The sequence below is a fragment of the Anabrus simplex genome, chromosome 1 (genome assembly GCF_040414725.1).
Source record: "Anabrus simplex isolate iqAnaSimp1 chromosome 1, ASM4041472v1, whole genome shotgun sequence".
Taxonomy (NCBI): Eukaryota; Metazoa; Arthropoda; class Insecta; order Orthoptera; family Tettigoniidae; genus Anabrus; species Anabrus simplex.
The window spans coordinates 791,128,543-791,151,209 of NC_090265.1; the positions used below are offsets into that span (position 1 = coordinate 791,128,543).

General features: G+C 38.2%; 1 protein-coding gene across 2 annotated transcripts in view; it reads right to left on the minus strand.

Annotated features, from left to right (window-relative positions):
• LOC136857531 (UPF0047 protein YjbQ) overlaps nt 1-22,346 on the minus strand; it is an 80,729-nt gene extending 58,383 nt beyond the window's left edge. Inside the window, exons 1-3 of one of the 2 annotated variants that reach the window (XM_067136260.2) lie at nt 22,237-22,315; nt 21,940-22,150; nt 21,016-21,070 (exon numbers count right to left, since the gene is read on the minus strand). In XM_067136260.2, coding sequence (XP_066992361.1) covers nt 21,016-21,070; nt 21,940-22,105 — 221 coding nt within the window. In that variant the 5' untranslated portion in view covers nt 22,106-22,150; nt 22,237-22,315. Of the gene's footprint in view, nt 1-21,015; nt 21,071-21,939 lie in introns of both variants that reach the window. The other variant, XM_068225226.1, reaches the window with a different exon arrangement.
• Between the last annotated feature and the right edge of the window lie 321 nt (nt 22,347-22,667).

Here is a 22,667-nt window from a genome sequence, read left to right on the forward strand (position 1 = left end):
ATTTATTTCTGTTCATAGAAACTTAAATGTACAAGGCCTCTGCAGACTAACACAACATTAGTACCATTCTTTCCCCCTCTATGCTTCAACTTGCCCAATTACAATGATATACAGTATATCTTCCACGTTCCAATTTCTCTCTTCACAGATATCCCCATCCTTTGTAACACTTCTTTCAATGAAGATCTCAATATTCTCTTCCCTTATGCCTCCTCCAATTCTGGTATCACCCAGATGTTAGTGGGTTTCTGTTTCTTATTTTATAAATGTATACAATTTTACACTTTTTTCTTGTAAACATATCAATGAAATTTTGTCTTGTGCTGTTTTTGGTCTAAAACTACATAAGGAAGTTACTGTAAATAAGGTTACTGAAATATGAAAACATAATGAAGCAAAAATTAAAGGGAAGTGCATTATGGTGAATCAACTGAATAAAGTTAACTGGAGATCACAGACCTAATAGTAATAGGTTATAAATAATCCTAAGATGCACACAGAATTGGAAAAATCAAACGTCAAAATCCATCATCACTAACAGATGTAGATCACATAATAATTCTACAAATCAGTTTTGTAAAGCAGTTTTTCTCAACTTTTTCTTCAAGGCAAACATCATTAGTGGTGTGTTTCTGCAGCACACTAATGTCCAAGTTTGCAACAATGTGGAGACTCTGCTACGCGCGCTCAGCTTTTCTTCAGCAGTCAGTTGTTTGTAGACTTGCAGAGGTAATGTCATTTTGTCCATGTTCTGACATGGTTTGAGGTTGTTAACTTGACATGAGTAATATGCATTATTTAATTTTGCTATGTTTAAATCTAAGTCGGTCTGATTGCTCTGAAGCATGCCAATACTGGGATATGTGCAGCTGTTTTCATCAACTTTTGTAGCATATATAACAATTGAATTAATATTTGCCTATTTTCCCCGTGTTAAGCTAGGTCTCCCCCCTTAAAGATGAATGAGTAAATTTACTTTTAATTACTAAATTACAAGCAACATCACAAAGGCACGTTTCATGGAATACCCATAGGGAACTGCTACAATGCATGAAATCGTCCCCAGGATATTTTCCTGAATTTCTGTCACCAAATGCACTGTACACCATGCTTCATCGTTGCTCAGGCACATTCAGAGTTACCAACTATTAATAATAATAATAATAATAATAATAATAATAATAATAATAATAATAATAATAATAATAATAATAATAACAACAACAACAACAACAACAACAACAACAATCGTATGGCCTCAGCTACCGTGTGCAGACATTTCAATTTGACGCCATCTGGCTGTCTGCTCGTCAATTTCGACGTTCCGTTTTACTCTAGGCCCGCTAGATGGCAGACCGAGTAAGCCGAAACTCTCTTGGGCGTCTATGGCTGAGATTTAATGAATTTTGTCGGCTAAACACCAAGTGTGTCACCAGAGATCTTTTACATGCCGACATCGTGCGACATGGAGTGTCGAATGGACTTTTTTCCGCCCTTCAAAAATCCGACTACCTCTGCCGGGTTTGAACCCGCTATCTTGGGATCCAGAGGCCGACACTCTACCACTGATCCACCAACTATTGATGCCCAATGACTGTCTAAATGCAATGTTTGCACTCTCCACAAAAACCAAGCTTCTAAGCAGTAAAGAGCTTGACCACATAACAAACATGTTTGTGGTTGGATGAGCTCTGTACTGTTCTCATTAATAAGGTAAATTAAATTAATTTAAGTTATAAACATAATCAGAATTTTTTAAACTTGTAGATTTAAAGGTATTATTAGAACATTTTAATGAAAGAGTTTAATGACTGGATACAATTCAGAAAGTTCAAATAAGGCTCCTTCTCCTAAGAACAAAGTTTCACTGCAATGTCCGAACCAAAATCTGATACGACAAAGGTAGACAAGAATTCCATTACACAGTATTGATTGTTTAAGTTACCTTTCAAATGACAATACTTATGTGCATAGCTACAGAAGAAAACTACAAAGAGAATATAGTCTTAAACTGTGAAAAGATACCATTATATATAAAAATAAAATCGTCTTCAGTTACAGCATTTTGTACTGGAACTGAAGATAAGTCCAATGGTATGACCTTAAAAAATTAAGAAACTCCTCATATTTCAGAGTATTGACTACACTGTTAATGCTTGATTTTTTTTTTTTTAAGAAAGAGGATGAACTCATAATACTGAATGAAATTATTTCAAACTTACAAAACTGCCAAAAGGCTAGGCCACCCAATGATCGTACACTTGCAGATCCAAATCTCCTTTCTCTGACCAATTATTAACAACAGTAAGTGATACAAAGTACTAAAAAAGGAACCCCTCACTTATGTAACATCATGCTTTGCAAGAGAAAATACTCTATTAGATATGCACGTTACTGAAGACTATATAACAAACTAGAGTACCAATCTGATGGGCACCTGCTTTAGAGGATAAGAGATATTTTTATCAAAATTATCTACCCTACAGCAACTGAAACACACATCTAATGCTAGAAACTTAGTGCAGTCACAGACAAAGTAAGACTACACTTTTCCAGGACTAAGCTGCATAGCAAAAATAACAACTTCAAAAATGAGTTACAATGGTTAAAGTTAATAATTTGTCTGCAACTGCAGTCTACATAATCAGCAATTACATAAAAAACATCCCTATTGGTTTGTTCTGGTTTCATGTTTTAATACATACACCAATAAGACCATGCCTGGGAAAGAATTCATACTCAAAAATACGGTATACAAAGATTACCATTATTTTTTCCGATTTTCCCAGGTAAGATCTTTATGTAGTTCTATTACAGGTGATCAGTAGTTTATGTGCTGAAAATGCAGTAATTTTAGCAAATTTTAAAAACAACCTCACAAAACTGCCTTCAAATTTGAATGAACACTTAATCTTCATAAATCTGTTAATATGCACTCTCTGGACTTTAAAGTTCAATGAATTTTGAAATAGGCTGATAAATTCTGCTGTGAAAAAATGTTACTAGTATAGAAAACATGCTTGTTACTAACTTGTAACCATCACTTAGCACCGAACAAAAAAAAGTAATTTCTATAGATGTCTTACTCGCATAACCATACAATTAGTATAACAATTGGTAATCAGCTACATGATGCCAAGTACAAGACAAATACACAATCCTTTTGACCAGAAATAAGAAATCATAATTACTTCAAATACAACACATTCCTCAAACCATAAAATCTGATTAAATACAAAAATGTGAGTTAATTTTGAACATTTGGTTATTAAATTATGTCTCATCTATAAATAGAAATATGCTGCTAACAAGATATAGATGAATAATTGTGTCACCAAACCTGAAGAAAATTTCACTAGCACACACAAATAATCTTAAATGTTCAATATGACATGATAAAATATTAGGTGAATAACAAATTAGGAAAGCATGACAGTAAAACTGCAAGAGTTAGAATATTATATACATTACAGATAACACTGGTGTTATTATCGCATGCAAAGTTGAATTAACACGATCCTCACTACTGTTTGGCAAAGGTGGATTGTTCGGCACTGTCACTACTAGATCTTTGTGGTGAATGGTAAGGTATCTTCCTCTGAATAAAAATATCCACAACATCTTGTGCAGCTACAACTGTACTGTAAGGATAAGAGTATCTCTTCACATATTTTGTCAAATTTAATATCCATGCACATGAAATTTTTGGTTGATACCTAAGTAAATGACCTACAGATGGTACAGGGAGTGTAATTTAAGATTTCGTAGCAGAGTGCCGAGAAATAAAAGCCCAGGGTAGGAGACAGGGAGAGGACGTAATCGTCTCAAAGAAGACGCATGATTACACCTATATAAAGTAAATGAAACTGAACTTGCCAGTTATACACATGCTCAGGATAAATTCATAAATAAATATATAAAAATAAAGTTTGGATCCTCAATACTGTCGTGAACACTGTTCATTAGCCAATTGCAAAATTATAACCTATTCTTATAATAAAATCTGTAGACGGTATGTTATGGGCTGAATGAGACCAGTAAGATAGTAAACGTAATCATCTTGTTTGATTACATGCTGACGAACGTGAAATACCAGTTTCCTGAGCTACTCTCCGAAGAGACTTGTGGAATGACTTGCAGTCTTGCCATATATCTTCTAACCTCTCCTGTGTAAGAGCTCCTCCCCTTTGCTTTTTTTTTCTTGTTAGTTACGGAATTCGGGAAACTGCCTACGGAATATTCAGAGACACCTTTAAACTGGTTTCTTCTTATTCTGCAAAGGACACTCGACCAAACATTCTCTGTGCTGTAGAGTACTTTACCATTGTGAATATAACCTTATAACACACCAAAAAAGTCCAATAGTTCTAGTGAACTGAGCGAGAGAGCTGCATCAGCTGTCAACACTTCTTATCAGGCCAAGAGTGACACATCCCATATGGCACTGGCTTGGGGATTCCTGCAGCCTGTCACCAGAAGTGCAAAGTTTTAAATTATACTCCCTGTACAACACTATGTGCAGCATATATATTACCACAGTGACCAAATCTTTTACTTTCCAAGAACCCATTATGCACGATATTAAGTAGTCTCCTTTTGTGTCGGGAATAAAACGACACGCTTGACGAGTGACCTTTCTGAAATTAGGTACATCACAACTAGTTCGTTTGATGTCGTATAAATAGACACATTACTGTAAAAACAGCAAATACTGTAAACTGGTGATAATTTTCATGTTTTTCTTCCCTTTCTTATCAATTAAGTGGATCTACCTGCAATATGATATATAGCCTACAAAAGAAGTGATAAATGATAGTCAAGTTCAATCAACCAGTAGGACATCAATAGGCACAATTTCCTTGAAAGTTAAATAAGGAACCACCAGACCAAAAAAGTATCTGTATTTCATACAGCCACTGTATTAAAAAAGTAAAATCTGCGCCAATTTACCTAGACAGTCTAAAATGAATGACCTGCATAAGCAGAAACGTTTCATGAAGAAGTGGTATAAAATTGTTGCTAAACTTCGGAGACACAACACTTGTAGAGAAGTAAAAAGAAAGATCTAACTAATATTTAAGTCACCAAGGTCAGTATTTCCATACCCAACATAAGCCTAAGCCCCTTCAAATATTTTTCACTTTCAAGGTAATGCAAACAATGATAGTGTATAAGGCCAAGAACACCCAAATCTTTTTTTTAAGGAAAACTGTAACGCTGACTATTCCTGGAAACTACATGCATCTCTTCAAGAAGTGTTTTCTTGATGGGAACTGTAATTTAGAATAATCCACATTACAATAGGAAAAACACAGCCAATCACTGCACAAACCAAAACTTGAGGTAATTTAAAAAAGAAATTTGAAATTATGAAAACAGAAATATGCCATTAAAGCTAACCAAGAAAAAGATTTAGAATATTAACAGTAAAAACACTTGCTTGGAATACTTACATAAATACCAAAATGGAGTCTGTAACAATCTGTGTACTTTATACAAACTAATAAAAAAGTCTTTAGGTACAAAAGTGTAGAGGGAGAGAGCCTCTGTACTGGATTTGAAGCTGAAAGAATATTTCTGGTCACTGGATATATTTTGGCAATTTATTTATTTATTGCAAGGCTAATCTACAAACACACAAAGTGTTGAATGGTGAAACATCCCTCGATTAATTCCTATTATATAAGTCAGGCGTCAACAAGGAAATGAAAGTTATAAATTATAATAGGATTACTTGATACGAGAACTGGAAAAGATCCAAAGGAAAGCAGAAAGATTTGTTCTTTTTTAATAAATTATCCAGACATTCAATTATTTACATTGGGTCTGGTCCCAACTGAACTGTACTGTACTTCACTGCTAGGAAAATGTGGACAGCAGATGAACAGTAATTTCAGTGTCATTTCTTTTGCCACATACAGTACAAGTAAATAAAGAACTGAAATCAGAGATAAGGCTTTTTTATAGTATTTATAATTTAATTAATAAATTACAGGATTGTGAAATTATGCAAAAACACTTCAAAACAGTCAGCTCTGAGAAAGAATTCATTCTGATTATATTAGAGACATTTGCAAAATTACTAACTGGTTTCATAGAAGGTATACACGATACGAGTAGCATGGTTCATGGTGAGGATTACTCTAGTCACGTCCTAGTTTGGGAACTATGGGCAATGGCTGAGTGGCCTAGTAAGTGGTCCTGAGGGTCGGAATACCAGTTGCTATGGAATGGGAGTGGGCAACTCGGACATATTCTGAGTCATGGACCTTCTTGTGCTCAGGCGGCTAGGACTATACAATCCACCGGTGGATCACACTTGGACTATGTGTAAGTAGGGTAGCATTCAGCTTCATGAATTTACCGAGCTCAGAACATTTTAAGCAAGCCTCGGACCTACGGGAGTAACGGAGTCCCACTCCCATTTGACGGGCGAGGGACTCCTTGGAAACAACTTGGCGAACGCAATGGAATTCGATGGGGAGCTATCAATATTAATGGGGGTTATGGAAGAAAGAAAGTAGAACTGGCTGAGTCAGCAAACAGGATGCATCTGGATGTGCTAGGAGTAAGTGATATTCGGGTAAGGAGAGATAACGAAGAAGATATAGGAGATTATAAAGTGTACTTGACGGGTGTTAGAAAGGGAAGGGCAGAGTATGGGGTAGGGCTGCTTATCAGGAACACCATTGCACACAACATAGTTTCTGTTAGGCACGTAAATGAGGAAATGATGTGGGTAGATTTGGCAGTTGGAAGAATCAGGGCGAGAATCGTCTCAGTGTATTCACCATGTGAGGGTGGATGAGGATGAAGTTGACAACTTTTATGAAGCATTTAGTGACATCACTATCAGGGTCAACAGCAAGACTAGGATAGTGCTAATGGGTGATTTCAATGCGAGAGTTGGAAATAGAACTGAAGGATACGAAAGGGTGATTGGTAAATGTGGGGAAGATATGGAAGCTAATGTGAATGGGAAGCATTTGCTGGACGTCTGTGCTAGTATGGGTTTAGCAGTTACGAATACATTCTTTAGGCATAAGGCTACACATGGGAGGCTAGGAGTACCAGATAAATAATAGATTATATCTTAACCGACTTCGAATTCAGGAAATCTGTTAGGAATGTACGAGCTTTCCAGAGAGTTTTCGATGATACAGACTACTATCTGATCTGTAGTTCTCTAGGCCTAGGACAGAGAAAGTGAAATCTGTCTGTAAACGAATAAGGGTAGAAAATCTCCAGGACGAGGAAATTAGACAGAAGTACATGGATATAATTAGTGAGCAGTTCAAACAGTAGACAGTAAGCAGGTTCAGGATATTGAAAGAGAATGGGTGGCATACAGGGATGCTGTAGTAGAAACAGAAAGGGAATGCCTACGATCAAGTGTGTGTAAAGATGGGAAAAGGCGAACATCCTGGTGGAATGATGAAGTGAGAGCAACTTGTAAACGTAAAAAGAAGGCTTATCAGAAATGGCTCCAAACAAGGGTTGAGGAAGACAGGGAATTGTACGTAGATGAAAGAAACAGAGCGAAACAAATAGATGCTGAATCCAAAAAGAAGTCGTGGGAAGATTTTGGTAATAACCTGGAAAGGCTAGGTCAAGCAGCAGGGAAACCTTTCTGGACAGTAATAAAGAATCATAGGAAGGGAGGGAAAAAAGAAATGAACAGTGTTTTGAGTAATTCAGGTGAACTCATAATAGATCCCAGGGAATCACTGGAGAGGTGGAGGGAATATTTTGAACATCTTCTCAACGTAAAAGGAAATCTTCCTGGTGGTGTTGTGAACAGCCAAGCTCATGGGGAGGAGGAAAATGACGCTGGTGAAATTACGCTTGAGGAAGTGGAAAGAATGGTAAATAAACTCCATTGTCATAAAGCAGCAGGAATAGATTAAATTAGACCTGAAATGGTGAAGTATAGTGGGAAGGCAGGGATGAAATGGCTTCACAGAGTGGTAAGATTAGCATGGAGTGTTGGTAAGGTACCTTCAAATTGGACAAAAGCAGTAATTGCACGTATCTACAAGCAAGAGAACAGGAAGGATTGCAATAACTATCGAGGTATCTCATTGATTAGTATACCAGGCAAAGTATTCACTGGCATCTTGGAAGGGAGGGTGCGATCAGTTGTTGAGAGGAAGGTGGATGAAAACCAGTGTGGTTTCAGACCACAGAGAGGCTGTCATGATCAGATTTTCAGTATGCGCCTGGTAATTGAAAAATGCTACGAGAGGAATAGGCAGTTGTGTTTATGTTTCGTAGATCTAGAGAAAGCATATGACAGGGTACCGAGGGAAAAGATGTTCACCATACTGGGGGACTATGAATTAAAGGGCGATTATTAAAATCAATCAAAGGCATTTATGTTGACAATTGGGCTGCAGTGAGAATTGATGGTAGAATGAGTTCTTGGTTCAGGGTACTTACAGGGGTTAGACAAGGCCGTAATCTTTCACCTTTGCTGTTTGTAGTTTACATGGCTCATCTGCTGAAAGGTATAAAATGGCAGGGAGGGATTCAGTTAGGTGGAAATTTAGTAAGCAGTCTGGCGTATGCTGACAACTTGGTCTTTATGGCAGATTGTGCCGAAAGCCTGCAGTCTAATATCTCGGAACTCGAAAATACGTGCAATTAAGAAATTCAACAGAAATGAATGTCAGATTGGTGATACAAAGCTAGAACAGGTAGGTGATTTCAAGTATTTAGGTTGTGTGTTCTCCCAGGATGGTAATATAGTAAGTGCGATTGAATCAAGGTGTAGTAAAGCTAATGCAGTGAGCTCGCAGTTGCAATCAACAGTATTCTGTAAGAAGGAAGTCATCTTCCAGTCGAAACTATCTTTACATCGGTCTGTTTTCAGACCAACTTTGCTTTACAGGAGCGAAAGCTGGGTGGACTCAGGGTATCTTATTCATGAGTGAGAAATAACAGATATGAGAGTAGTGAGAATGATCGCTGGTACAAACAGGTGGGAACAATGGCAGGAGGGTACTTGGAATGAGGAGATAAAGGCTAATTTAGGAATGAACTCTATGGATGAAGCTGTATGCATAAACCGACTTCAGTGGTGGAGTCATATGAGGGGAATGGAGGAGGATAGGTTACCTAGGAGAATAATGGACTCTTATGGAGGGTAAGAGAAGTAGAGGGAGACCAAGACGACGATGGTTAGACTCAGTTTCTAACGATTTAAAGATGAGGTATAGAACTAAATAAGGCCACAACACTAGTTGCAAATAGAGGATTGTGGTGACGTTTAGTAAATTCACAGAGGTTTGCAGACTGAACGCTGAAATGCATAACAGTCTATAATGATAATGTATGTATGATACGAGTATAGTCCGACTCGTTGGCTGAATGGTCAGCGTACTGGCTTTCAGTTCAGAGGGTCCCGGGTTCAATTCCCGGCCGGGTCGGGATTTTATCCTTCAATGGTTAATTCCAGTGGCCCGGGGGCTGGGTGTTTGTGCTGTCCCCAACATCCCTGCAACTCGCACACCACTATCCTCCACCACAACACGCAGTTACCTACACATGGCAGATGCCGCCCACCCTCATCGGAGGGTCTGCCTTACAAGGGCTGCACTGGGCTAGAAACAGCCACACGAAATTATTATTATTATTATTATTATTATTATTATTATAGCTGCCTCTGTGGATCAGCGGTAGAGTGTCGGCCTCCGGATCCCAAGATAGCGGGTTCAAACCCGGCAGAGGTAGTCGGATTTTTGAAGGGCGGAAAAAAGTCCATTTGACACTCCATGTCGTATGATGTCGACATGTAAAAGATCTCTGGTGAAACATTTGGTGTTTACCCGACAAAATTAATTAAATCTCAGCCATAGACGCCCAAGAGAGTTTCGGTTTACTCGGTCTGCCATCTAGTGGGGGCCTAGAGTAAAACGGAATGTCGAAATTGACGAGCAGACAGCCAGATGTCATCAGATTGAAATGTATGCACACGGTAGCTGAGGCCATACGATTATTATTATTATTATTATTATTATACGAGTATAGAACTGAATCACAGATACTTTTTTTTGCAGATGACATTATAACGTACAGAATAATAAATAAATGACAGAATTGTGGGCAATTGGAAAAAGACCCTGATAAAGTTGCGAGATGGATGGATAGACATTAGTATGATGGTAAACAAGAATGAAAAGTCAGATTGTTTCACTGAGGTGAAAGCTCATCTTGATATTAAATACAGTTATAGTAAGGATGTAAACGAGAGGGCATATAAGTCAATAGTAAGACCCTAATTTGAGTATGTTTTCAGTGTATGGGAACTTCACACCAGGCTTACTTGATTCGAGGACTGGAAAAATCCAAAAGCAAGCAGCAGGATTTGTTCTGGGTGATTTCTGTCACAAGAGTAGCGTTACAAAAATGTTGCTATCTTTGGGCTGGGAAGACTTCAAGATAAGGAGATGGGATACTCGACCAAGCTGTATGCTCCGAGCTGTCAGTGGACATGTGGCATGGAATGACATTAGAAGCCTGAAAAGTTTTTAAAAGATCTGCTTTTAGGGCTGTCTCCCAGGTGGCAAATTTCCTATCAGTTGTCTAACTAGTCTTAAATGGTTTCAAAGAAATTTCAAATTTATTTAACATCTCTTTGGTTAATTATTCCAATCCGTAATTCCTCTTCCTATAAAGGAATGTTTGTCCCATTTTGTCAAAGTATGAAGATAAAGTTGGAATTCAAGAGGACAAATGCTAAAATAATTTTACAAGAATACAAGGGTTGAGGTTTAACACATGGCAAATATTTTTTTTCCTCACAAATGCGGGAGCTACCAGACAAATGGAAATATACAGATGGGAGTGGGGAGCAAAAAGTGCAGTGGAAAGTATGCATAATGGCAAGTAGGTTTACCAGGTGTGCGATATAAAGCGAGGAAACTGTCTGCCATGAAATCCTTGTGCTATATAATCTTTATTCTTAGAGTGTATAGTAAACTTTAGAGTATACCATCAAATTAGTCCCCTAGATTGTCCACAACACGTTGCCAACGATATGCAAGATGTCCGATACCAGTTGCCTTACCATGTGTGAATTTTGCAATGTCATGCTTCACAGCGTTGGCAATGCCCTTGTGTCCCAAACAGTACCCCATGCAATGGTTCTTTCACTTTGGGGATGACCTCATCATCGCACAGGTCCAGTAGTATGGAGGGTGTTCCACTAGAGCACTGAAGTTGCCACCATACACCAACTGCTGCATGCCGTCGCATTGTCTTGGAGAAGGATAACACCGTTGAGAAGATCCGGACATTCGTCCCTATTGGCACGACGTAATTGTCTCTGATATAAATGTTGAATCTCATAGGGAACCTGAAATATTTGTCCCGAACGAGTAAATTTCAGGTTCCCTATGGGAATCAACATTTATATCATTTGATGGCCAGGTACGCATCAATTTTTGGAAATGAGAAAGTCTCTCATAGTGCATTGGCACTGCCAGTGGCTCCACATAGCCTACGCAGTGGCCTCCACGGTATGCATTAGCCATGCGTCGTGGTATAAATTTCCAATGAATTGCCTCATACTCACACACAACAATATGCCACGCACCACATGCCACAACGAGAGGTTAACTTCATGGACACCGCAATGAATTGCAAATTTATACCAGCCACAAATTAAGAATGTGTCAGTTTTAACCATATCTTCATGTGCTGTCCTGACAATGTCCAACAGCATTTCAGCATGAATTTAACATGCACTACGGGAATATTTCATTTGATTTACATTGGTTGATGCGGAAACACCATCTAGCAGTTCTGCATCAGCTGGTGGTTATTTACAGTGGCGTCCAGTGGCTTGTATACTGCTAACACCATTCAAGTAGATTTGGTGATTGACGATCTGACTACAGAATCAAAATTTACCAGTTCCCACTTAGCAATTGAAATTGTAATGATTAGCAGTGATGGAACCAACAATTCTATGTATATTAATGCAAGAAAGAGTCTGGATGATGAGCATACTCCAGATGCTAAGAATTTAGAGCTAAATTTATTTTTCAAATTTTACACATAGTTCATCCCAGATTTTAATGCCAATTGTGTGTTTGTACATTTGCTTAGTTATTAGATGTATTACATTAAGCCAAGGCCAAAACTAGTCCCTAGTTTGGTAATGTAATTCAATAATATTGCATATTATAGTATTGAAAAAGTGGACCATTACAACATTAATTGAATAATTATCACTGTGATCACAATTCAATACGGATCAAAACCATGAAGTTTATATATTTTTTTTTTTTTTTTTTGCTAGTTGCTTTACATCGCACCGACACAGATAGGTCTTGTGGCGACGATGGACAGGAAAGGGCTAGGAGTGGGAAGGAAGCGGCCGTGGCCTTAATTAAGGTACAGCCCCAGCATTTGCCTGGTGTGAAAATGGGGAAACCACGGAAAACCATTTTCAGGGCTGCCGACAGTGGGATTCGAACCTACTATCTCCCGAATACTGGATACTGGCCGCACTTAAGCGACTGCAGCTATCGAGCTCGGCGGTTTATATCCTATAAGCCTCCTAGGAGGGCAGGTGAGCCGGTAGAGGGAAGGACACTCTCTTGCCCTTGGAATGTGAAACTGCTCCTAAAGACAAAAGAACCACTCGATGGCCAATGGCATAGGATGGGGAAGGGAATGGGAAACCATTCCATTAAAGACCTGAATGGGTATCCCAAGCATCGGCTGATTGAAAACCTTGGGAGGTGCACCCATGTCGAGTAAATGTACCTGCTAAAACTCAAGAATTATTTGGCTGACCGACCACCTGCTATACATTATAACTAGCAAATCCTATTCTAAGAAGTGGTGAGGGCGAGTACCTGGCGCCTTAAAACTGGGACTATCGGCTAAGGTATGGCAAAACTGACAAATGTCTCTGGCCCTCCAGGTTGGGGGTTACACATAGGGTTAACGGCTCTATTGCGTATTAAAAAAAAAAAATTGTTACAAATATCTCGCATTTGCCTCAGATGAATAAGAATGGATATCAAAATATGATGACCCTGCAATGGAAATCAGCTTCACGAATAGGAACTTGGAATATAAGAACCCTGTAGAAACCTGGATCCTTCAAAATCCTCAGTCAACTGCTGGAGAAGTATAGAGCGGGAATTGCTGCAATTCAAGAGACTAGATTATTAGGTAATGGTATACAGGCATGGGCGCCCATAGGATAGTTTGTAGGGCGAGGGGGGGGAGGGCGCTAGACCTGAGGGTATGTAGTATTTTTAATATTTAGGGAGATGAATGTCGACTTGTATTCCATGGTAGAATACCACACACGGTATCCCCTACCACTTCTACATAATACCAACGTTTAAACCATTTTCTTGAAAGAAAAACAGCTGACTATATTAGATTTTTTCCTTTCCCCGAGATCTAATGGGGGGGGGTGTCCCCACCTTGCCCCCGGGTATGGGCGCCCATGTATACAGGATATGGAAAAGTACACACTTTTATTAAGAGTGGTAAAGAAACTGGACCCCATGAATTTGGTACTGTATTTTGTGTCTAAAATTCACTAGTATCGTCAGTGCTGTCCTTTGAACATGTGAATGAAAGACTGTGCTATTTGAGGGTACATTCTAAATGGTTTAACATATCACTGGTGAACTGTCACGTCCCCACAAACGACAAAGATGATCACGTTAAAGACTCCTTTTATGAGGATCTGTTAGAACTGTGGAATAAATTACCCAAATACGATGTCAAAATGATTTTGGGTGATTTCAATGCAAAGTTGGAAAGGAAATTTTATGCCAACAATAGGAAGGGAAAGTCTGCATGACAAAAGCAATGATAATGCCAGTAGACTAATCAATTTTGCTAATCCACAAACATGAATGTGTGGAGTACCACTTTCCCACATAAATACGTAAGGAAACATGGTATTCGTGTGACGGTAAGATTGCCAATCAGATAGATCATGTACTAACTGATAACAGGCATTGAAGCTCCATAACTGATATCAGAGCTTACGGAGGAGCTGAGATATGATAATGCAATTATATTAATGATAAGGTGTGGGAACACAAGGAGTCGGTTCATTATCTCTCTATAGATTTCCTCAAGGCATATGATTCAATCGATAGAGAAGGGCTGTTGAACATCATGATGGAGTTTGGCTTTGCCATAAAATTAATTAACGTGTGTAAACTGTGTATGGATGGTAATGTTAGCTGTGTTTTGCTCAAGGGCAGAAAATCAAGTTCTTTCCAGAATAAAACTCCTCTTTTATTCAACATTGCACTGGAGAACCATCAGGAAATTAGCTCTTGTAACTGCTGACATCATATTGGGGAGACAAAGTCCCCGCATATGTGGATGATATTGTTCTTATTGGCCGCAATGTATTAGAAATTAGGCAGTTACTTGTGGAACTAGAGGAAATGGCAGCAAAAATTGGCTTACGAGAAAATGATAAAAAGACACATTACATGGTTGCACAGAGACCGAATCATGAGGAGGTTGACATACTGCCTTTGAAGATTGGGAAATATATATTTAAAAGAGTAGAGGAGTTTAAATTCCTTTGTGTATTAATCAATGAACAAAACTGAAGGCAACAGGAATACCAAGCTAGAATTAAGAATGCAATTAAGCCATTTTAATCTATGAGCCCTATATTAGGCTCCAAGTTTTTAACAAGGAATGCAAAAATAATTATCTACCATACAATCATTCGACCAGTACTTCTGTATGGTTCCGAGACATGGAGTACAGTATAACCAAGAAAGAGCAGCAGCAGTTGCAAGTCTTTGAGAATAAAGTTTATAGAAAAATATTTTGCCCATAGTTCGATCCTATCTCTCAAAGCTGGCAGAAAAGATCTAATTATGAGATTTACACCCTCTCTCAAGAACACACTATAATGGGTGTGATAGAATCCAACAGACTGTGCTGGGCTGGACATGTACTGAGGATGCAGGATAACAGAGCACCAGCAGATCTATACAAGGGATCTCTTAATGGGGAAAAGATCTTCAGGAAGACCCCATAACACATGGAAGAAGATCAACACGGTATGCCGAACCCTCCAAACTGATAACTGGGAAGAGCAGGCTCAAGATCGAAAAGAATGGAAGAGGATTGTAAGATTGGCACGGGAACTTCACGTCCCTCAGAAGCCTATGGAGTGAGTGAGTATTTGCCTGCCTTACTGCCGGTACCATACCAAGTGGTCAGAGCATACCATGTCCAATTTTTCATGTCAGTGAGCACATGTAGCACCCACCATAGTGCAATTTTATGAGTAAAGAGATGAAGATCTTCCTGTAAAATTGTAAGTCAAGTACTGGAACTTCAATTGATGAACATTATTAAGTATTTGCATTGACACTATCTAATTACAATCGAGAACCTTCCACCTTTTAATGCATATATTTATTATGTTGTCAAAGAACAAAGTGGAAGGTTCTCAATTTTAATTAGTGTATCTTTTGTCTGCCAGCTTCTGTGGTGTAGTGGTTAGCTGCCACCCCAACCCGGCTCTGCCAGAAAATTTGAAAAGTGGTACGAAGGCAGGAACAGGGTCTACTCATCCCAGGGAGGTCAACTGAGTAGAGGAGGGTGGGGTGGGGGGGTCGATTCCCACCTCAGCCATTCTTGGAGTGGTTTTCCATGGTTTCCCACTTCTCCAGACAATTGCCAGGGTTGTAACTAACCTAAGGCCACGGCCACTTTCTTTCCTATCCCTTCCAATCTTTCCATTCTCTCCACAAGGCCCCTGTTCACTGTTCAACATAGTAAGCGAGGGTGGTACTGGTCCTCCTCCCCAGTTTTGTCTCCCAACCCAAATCTCGCGCTGCAGGACACAGCCCTGGAAGCGGAAGAGATCGGATTTCTCGCTGAGTCTGAGGGAAAAGCCAACCCTAGACGGTAAACTGATTAAGTATCTTTTGTCCAATTCCATGCACTAGGTAATTACTGCACATGGCACTTAAGTCTGGACATTAACAGTTCCTCCGGACCGATACATGCCACTACTTGTTTCACGTCCATGTTGAAATGCTGCTGCCAATTTCACGATGGTTCAGTACGTAAGAACATTATTAACACAGCTTTCACAGGCGCTCTATGATATTCATTGGCATTGTGACCCCAGCGAACGGTCAGTTTGATGTACACACACTGTTCTTGCCAACGACATGAACTGCACTAAGTGAAGTTAAAAAATGTTTGCTACATTAACATACTACCCAAGCACTTGCCTGGTGTGAAAGTGGAAAACCATGGAAAAGAAAACCATCTTCAGGGCTGCCGAAGGTAGGATTTGAATCCACTATCTCCCGAATGCAAGCTCAAGCTTCATGCCCCTAACTGCATGGCCAACTCACTCGGCAGAGGTTAAAAAATAAAATAAAAAGGATGTCCCTTATATTATTATGCCAAGTAGGCCTACATCAAAGAAGATTACCCGGTGTGAATAGGTTCAAAGTGTATTTTGAAACCTACATGTAACAATGACAATTTCAACTGTGTAAGTCAATTTACATAAAGTTCATGATACTCCATAAGAAAAGAACAGAACTTACAACCTATAAACCAAAAAGTTAAGCTTCATTAATAATTCAGGGTAGGCTATTCCAGTAACCAGCCAAAAAGGAGTTAATTTCTCTTCCAAATCATTTTCTAACCTTCATACAGAAAGTTGTCTAATCACGAACTAATTTGTATCTGAACCGAAATCCTTCCAAGAATTTGAAACAACCTATTTCATTACACTAAAACAGTTCTTGGTGATCTGGGTAGACAGCTGCAGAATGAAAACAAGTTACACTTAAGATCCTAGGGACATATTAACCAAGAAAATAATTATATTGTTATCTCCATTTTAATAGTTAATAAGGAAATTCTGAGTCAAAACTTGGCATCATAGCTTGTCACACAACTAAAGCCAATACTCTGAATGAAACCAAGAGCATTGATTTTAGTTTCTCTATTTCTTATCAAACAAAGTTAAAAGACCTTCCAGCTAGAAAATTCACCTCTTGTACTTCCAGCTCATTAAACAATAAAATATTTTTAAACATTGATGAAATGGAGGAATATAACAGCAAACCCAACAATTACTAGAATCATCCAAGTGAACTCTTAACACCACAGCAGCATGGGGGAAAAGATTATGCAATTCTGGAATCTTGAGTTAAATTACAAAAAAAGCATGAGATAAAAATACAGATCAATAATATATTTTTCGCGATATTCTTTAACTGCAAGTGAATTTCATTAAGGTATTGTTTTAAGGAGGAAAAAAAAAGATCTGAAAGAGTTGGAGGAATAATATGACCCCTGAAAGAAAGGTGATGAAAGACAGGAAAATAATACAGCACTTCAACCTCTGTCGGTAAACATAAAATGTTGGATTACGTCAACTGTGCTTGTTATCTGGTTGGAAAAAAAAAAAGAAAAGATTCAGTAAGTTAACTTTTACTAAGCTGGTGTATCTTTACTTCAATAAGAACTCTGACCATAAACTTTTCTTCAGATAGGCCTATACAGCTCAATTGAATACAGAGAAAGAGAGAGAGAGTGTGTTATCACAAGTAATGTAGCCTATTCTTTATCTTTAAAAGTTTGACTTCATTTGATCTGTCACTGAAGATATCAATCATCCAGCTACTATACCTATCTGCTAAACTAGGCATCAGTAAATAGACACATTATGGAAATAAACTGTTGGCTGGCTACCTGGAATAAGATTAAAGCGAGTGCCACGGGACTTGAAATAAAATACTATGCCAGTATTCCTATTACCCTTTCAATGAATTAAAGTAGCAAATTATAAATATTTAGACTGATGATTGGTTCAGCCAATAAACAGGGTCAATAGACCTAGGAATAATTCTTCCTACCAGTACATTATACCAAATTATTCAGTCTGTTCCCAGCAAGGGGGGTTAAGAAATATTCTTTGAGAAAGTCTCTGATCATCCAATATGCATCAAGAGTGAATGCCATCTGATAAACAGCATGGTTGTGGCATCTAGATGCCTATGTAAAAAAATAAGGAATAAAACGTACAGTGAAGTCTAGTATTAGACATATTCTTTAACCTAAAATTAAGTTGATTAATCTAACAAAACTAAAAAAATAAAAATAGATTATGATGATGCTGCTTGTTTAAAGGGGCCTAACATCTAGGTCATTGGCCCCTAATGGTACGAAATGAGACAAAATGTAATGAAAATTTAAAATTCCAAATTTGATCCAATGACCAGAATACAAAACTTGATGAATGAATGGATGAATATGAATTTAAAATAATCAGCAGATCTAACTCACAATATTCAAAAAAATTCCAAAAAACAATCCACAGACTAGAATTCAAAAAGACGACGATGAACAATGATTATGAACTTAAAACTATTAATCGATGCAACCTGAAATGCTCCACCTTCCCAGAAACTAACTTCAAACAATGGTATATACTGACCAAAGGGCTGCTTCCAAAGCACAATTCTGAATCGATGATGCTTGCTGTTCATCCAAAATCCAGGTCAACAGCCCCTCATAATGGTACTTTTCACTAGTAAAGTAGAACCATGGTATTTCTCATGTAGCAGTACTAATCACAAGTAACACAGACTCACAGTGCTCCTTACATTATGGTACTACTCACAGGTAATGCAGACTTATGGTGTTTCTCACACAATGGTGCCACTCATAGGCAATGCAGATTCATGGTGTTCCTCACATAGTGGTACTAATCACAGGGACTCTTACAATCCTGTGGTGTTCCTCACATAGTGGGTACTAATCACAGGCAATGCAGACCCTTGGTGTTGCTCATACAGTGGTACTAACCACAGACAACGCGTAGACCCGTGATGCTAAAACAACCCTGCGGGGATAGCTTCTTTTTATCTCCTTGGGGTGTGTCAATCGAACCTGGACAGTGGATGAGCCTTTGTCATAGTTGAGGATATTATACATAGGTATTGTAAACCCATAGTGATCCACCCACAGACCCAGGGTATTCCTCACATAGCGGTACTAATTGCAAGAAAAGTCGACTCATAGTGTTCCTTGCGTGATGGTATAAATCACAAGTAATCTCACGGTTCAAACTTTAGCATCCTTTAGTCACCAATTTAGTTGCCTCTTATGACAGGCAGGGGATACCATGGGTGTATCCTTCATCTGCATCCCCCACCCACAGGGGAAAAAAATTAAAATGTGAGAAACAATTTTATAGATTACATCAATAATGAGTAGATGTGTACACTTAGTTTTCAGACCAAACTGTGGTTGGACTTCCAACAGCTCCACCATAAGCTGTCACAAAACTAAGCATCATTGAAGAGGCACACTAGGGAAATAACGTAACTGTTGGCTGACTACTTGGATAAAGATTATGACGAGAGCCAAGGGTCTTCAAATAAAGTACAGTACAATGCCAGTGTCTGCCAGAAATACAACTCTCTGGCTCAGTGAGGAAAGCAATGAAAAAAATATTATTATTCATGCTTTGGAACAATGCTGGAGAAAAAGCATCTCCTTTAAAATAAATAAACAGCCTAACTTGCATGAAAGGGCTCAAAACTAAGTGATCAAACTGGTAATACATAAGTAGAGAGAAAGTAAATTATCTGTGAAGCAGATCACTATAATAGCTGGATGATTGATATCTTGAGTGAAAGATCATATGATATTAAGCATTTACAAAGGTAAAAAATACACAACTTATACTATCACCCCTGCACAATAGGTGCATTTATCATGTTTTCAGAGGGTTAGGTTAGGGCAGTAATGGATGTACCAGAACACAGACTCATATACACGCCCCGAGAGAGAGGAGAAAATTATCATCCTCTATCTAAATCTGAGAGGTCCATTTTGGAGAACTCTGGTGTCCAAACTACAGATATTTCAGTGAATTACCATAATTAATTAACTGATTGATTCAAGTTCAAGGCAAAGTAGAATCGGTAAATTTACAAATAATAATAATAATAATAATAATAATAATAATAATAATAATAATAATAATAATAATCGTATGGCCTTAGCTATCGTGTGCAGACATTTCGATTTGACACCATCTGGCTGTCTGCTCGTCAATTTCAACGTTCCGTTTTACTCTAGGCCCACTAGATGGCAGACAGAGTAAACCGGATCTCTCTTGGGCGTCTATGGCTGAGATTTAATTAATTTTGTCGGGTAAATACCAAATGTATCACCAGAGATCTTTTACATGCCAACATCGTACGACATGGAGTGTCGAGTGGACTTTTTTCCGCCCTTAAAAAATCAGACTACCTCTGCCGGGTTTGAACCCGCTATCTTGGGATCCGGAGGCCGACACTCTACCACAGATCCACAGAGGCAAAAATATGAAACTGGTAACTTACTTGGGACTAGTAACCTACTGTAATGGTAGCTGTATTGCTAGTCAAAATGACCATCACTACCAAATTCATGTGATTCTAGCTCACTTTCTTTATATAGCAAACGAGCCTTGGAATTTAAATACTAAGCCACAACATATTCTGAAGTATGGTTTAGTCATGAACAGTGCCGTTCTGCCTACAGTATTATGAACATCTTGAAAGTTTCTATCATTCCACTGAATATCTCAACATTAAAAGTATAAGTCTACTAAAAAGCTTGTCTCTTAGAACAATAATATAACATGAGGGTATGGAAGAGTTGGAAGATCAATATAATACAAGGCATACATAACCCATCAATTCCAAAAAAAATGAGTACGGCAATAGTATAGAGCACATTTTGAAATTCCAAATGATAAGCATGAAATACAAGAAGTGAAGACTCTAGTCATTCATCTATACATAGCCTAATTTATGATAATGCTGTGACCTAGAGAAAGATTTTTCTTGTTGATCAAGTTAATCATTTAGTAGGCTATCACTAACACACTTGTCTCATTGAAGAAGGGTTTCATGACAGAAACTGTGTTATATAATAGCATAAATATTAATTTTCACAATACTAATTGATATTTACCTTACATCTGGGTCCCAACTTTCATTGAGGGCTAAACTAGCTGAAGTATGGAGTACTGTAAACAAACACAGTACAATAAGAAACGTATATCTGTTAACACCCAAAAATACCAAAATGAAACAGAAAAGTAATGGACATACTGATGTGAAACGTTCAATTCATGCACAAATTTTATGTCAATGACAAGTGCTGAAAGAGACAAGAATGTAATGTTTCACTTCTTAATACAACTGAGAGGATAAAACAATCACATTAAGCTGGTTACAGTAGGGCCTTTCAAACTGTAGGCTATACAACTGACGTATAAAATGAAGTGATGAGAATGAATACTTTTGAGCCTCCGAGAAATAGATAACTCAGCTTATACCATTTTTTTAAATCTCCCATTTATAATCTACAACATATATAATCCGACACTGTATCCTGTATCTTACCACACTGAATCCACTCATCTTACCCCACTCACACAAAATGTTCCTTGCTATGTAAGCCATGATTTGAAGCGAATTAAGAATCGGTAGCAAATTCCTTGTCACAAATGACAGTTACATTTAAGGAACACGAGGATACAGAGAGTATTCTCACGACCACAACATGCTACTAAAATAAAGTGCAATTCTGCAACAATATCAGTTAATTTCATGAAATACCAACACAAACTAAAAGATCAACCAATGCTAAAACAGTCATTTTTAACAGAAATAATTTCCCATAACCTAACAACGTGCGGAAACGCAAACGGATGCGGCAACATTTGGAGTACATAATAAACCACGGCAGTAACACAGTAGAATGTAAACACGCATTGGTATGCAATCATAAAACGTCACTAGAGCCTACAAGAATGAATCTCATGGCTATCAGATTGTCTTAATATGATGAATTGATCGAAGTTAAGACTTTTGACAGAATCCTTGTACTTACTCTGTACATGAAATAATCCGACAGAAAATTGACATATTTCTGGCATTTGCCTAAGTATTTCTTCCGTTACTAAATGCACACCTCTATGCTGCGGCCTAAGGTTGATTTTTCTTTGAAACCATGCCGATCCTATTTGTAGGCCTATCCCCCTGTTCGATGAAGCCATGTTGGGCACAGCACAGACAGGGGGCCGTGTTTTCTTTCAATGCACCTAAAAGAACTGCAGCATGAGCTTTAATGTTATAATCTCAACAACCCTGTGTCTTCCATTTTTACGTGAAACACATTTTTACACACCAACAGATAAACTTTTTTGGAGGAAATTAATCATGTAGTATATCGCCCTAAGGTCCTACACTGTATCGCCTCACTATAGCACCACTTTCTACACTCAACCACCAGTGGGCAGTGATATCACTTCATTGAAGAAAATATGACTGTCACTGTCAGAGTATCTCTGACCATGGCGACTCGATCTTACACCAGATGTTTAAGCTGTCATCCGCTGTTCAATTGTCGTGGAAGGGCTACATATATCAAAAAGACTCAAAGATCGTGGAGGTTGTGTTATAGGCTGGTTTGTTCGACACTCAACATCGACAGTACAGTATTGTGTACTTGTACATACCTACGTAGTTTACATATTTGATCATTGGTACTGTATTTACCAAAGGTCGTTGAATATGCTTTCATATTCGATACAAATTCATTTTCTTTTTAAACAGTAT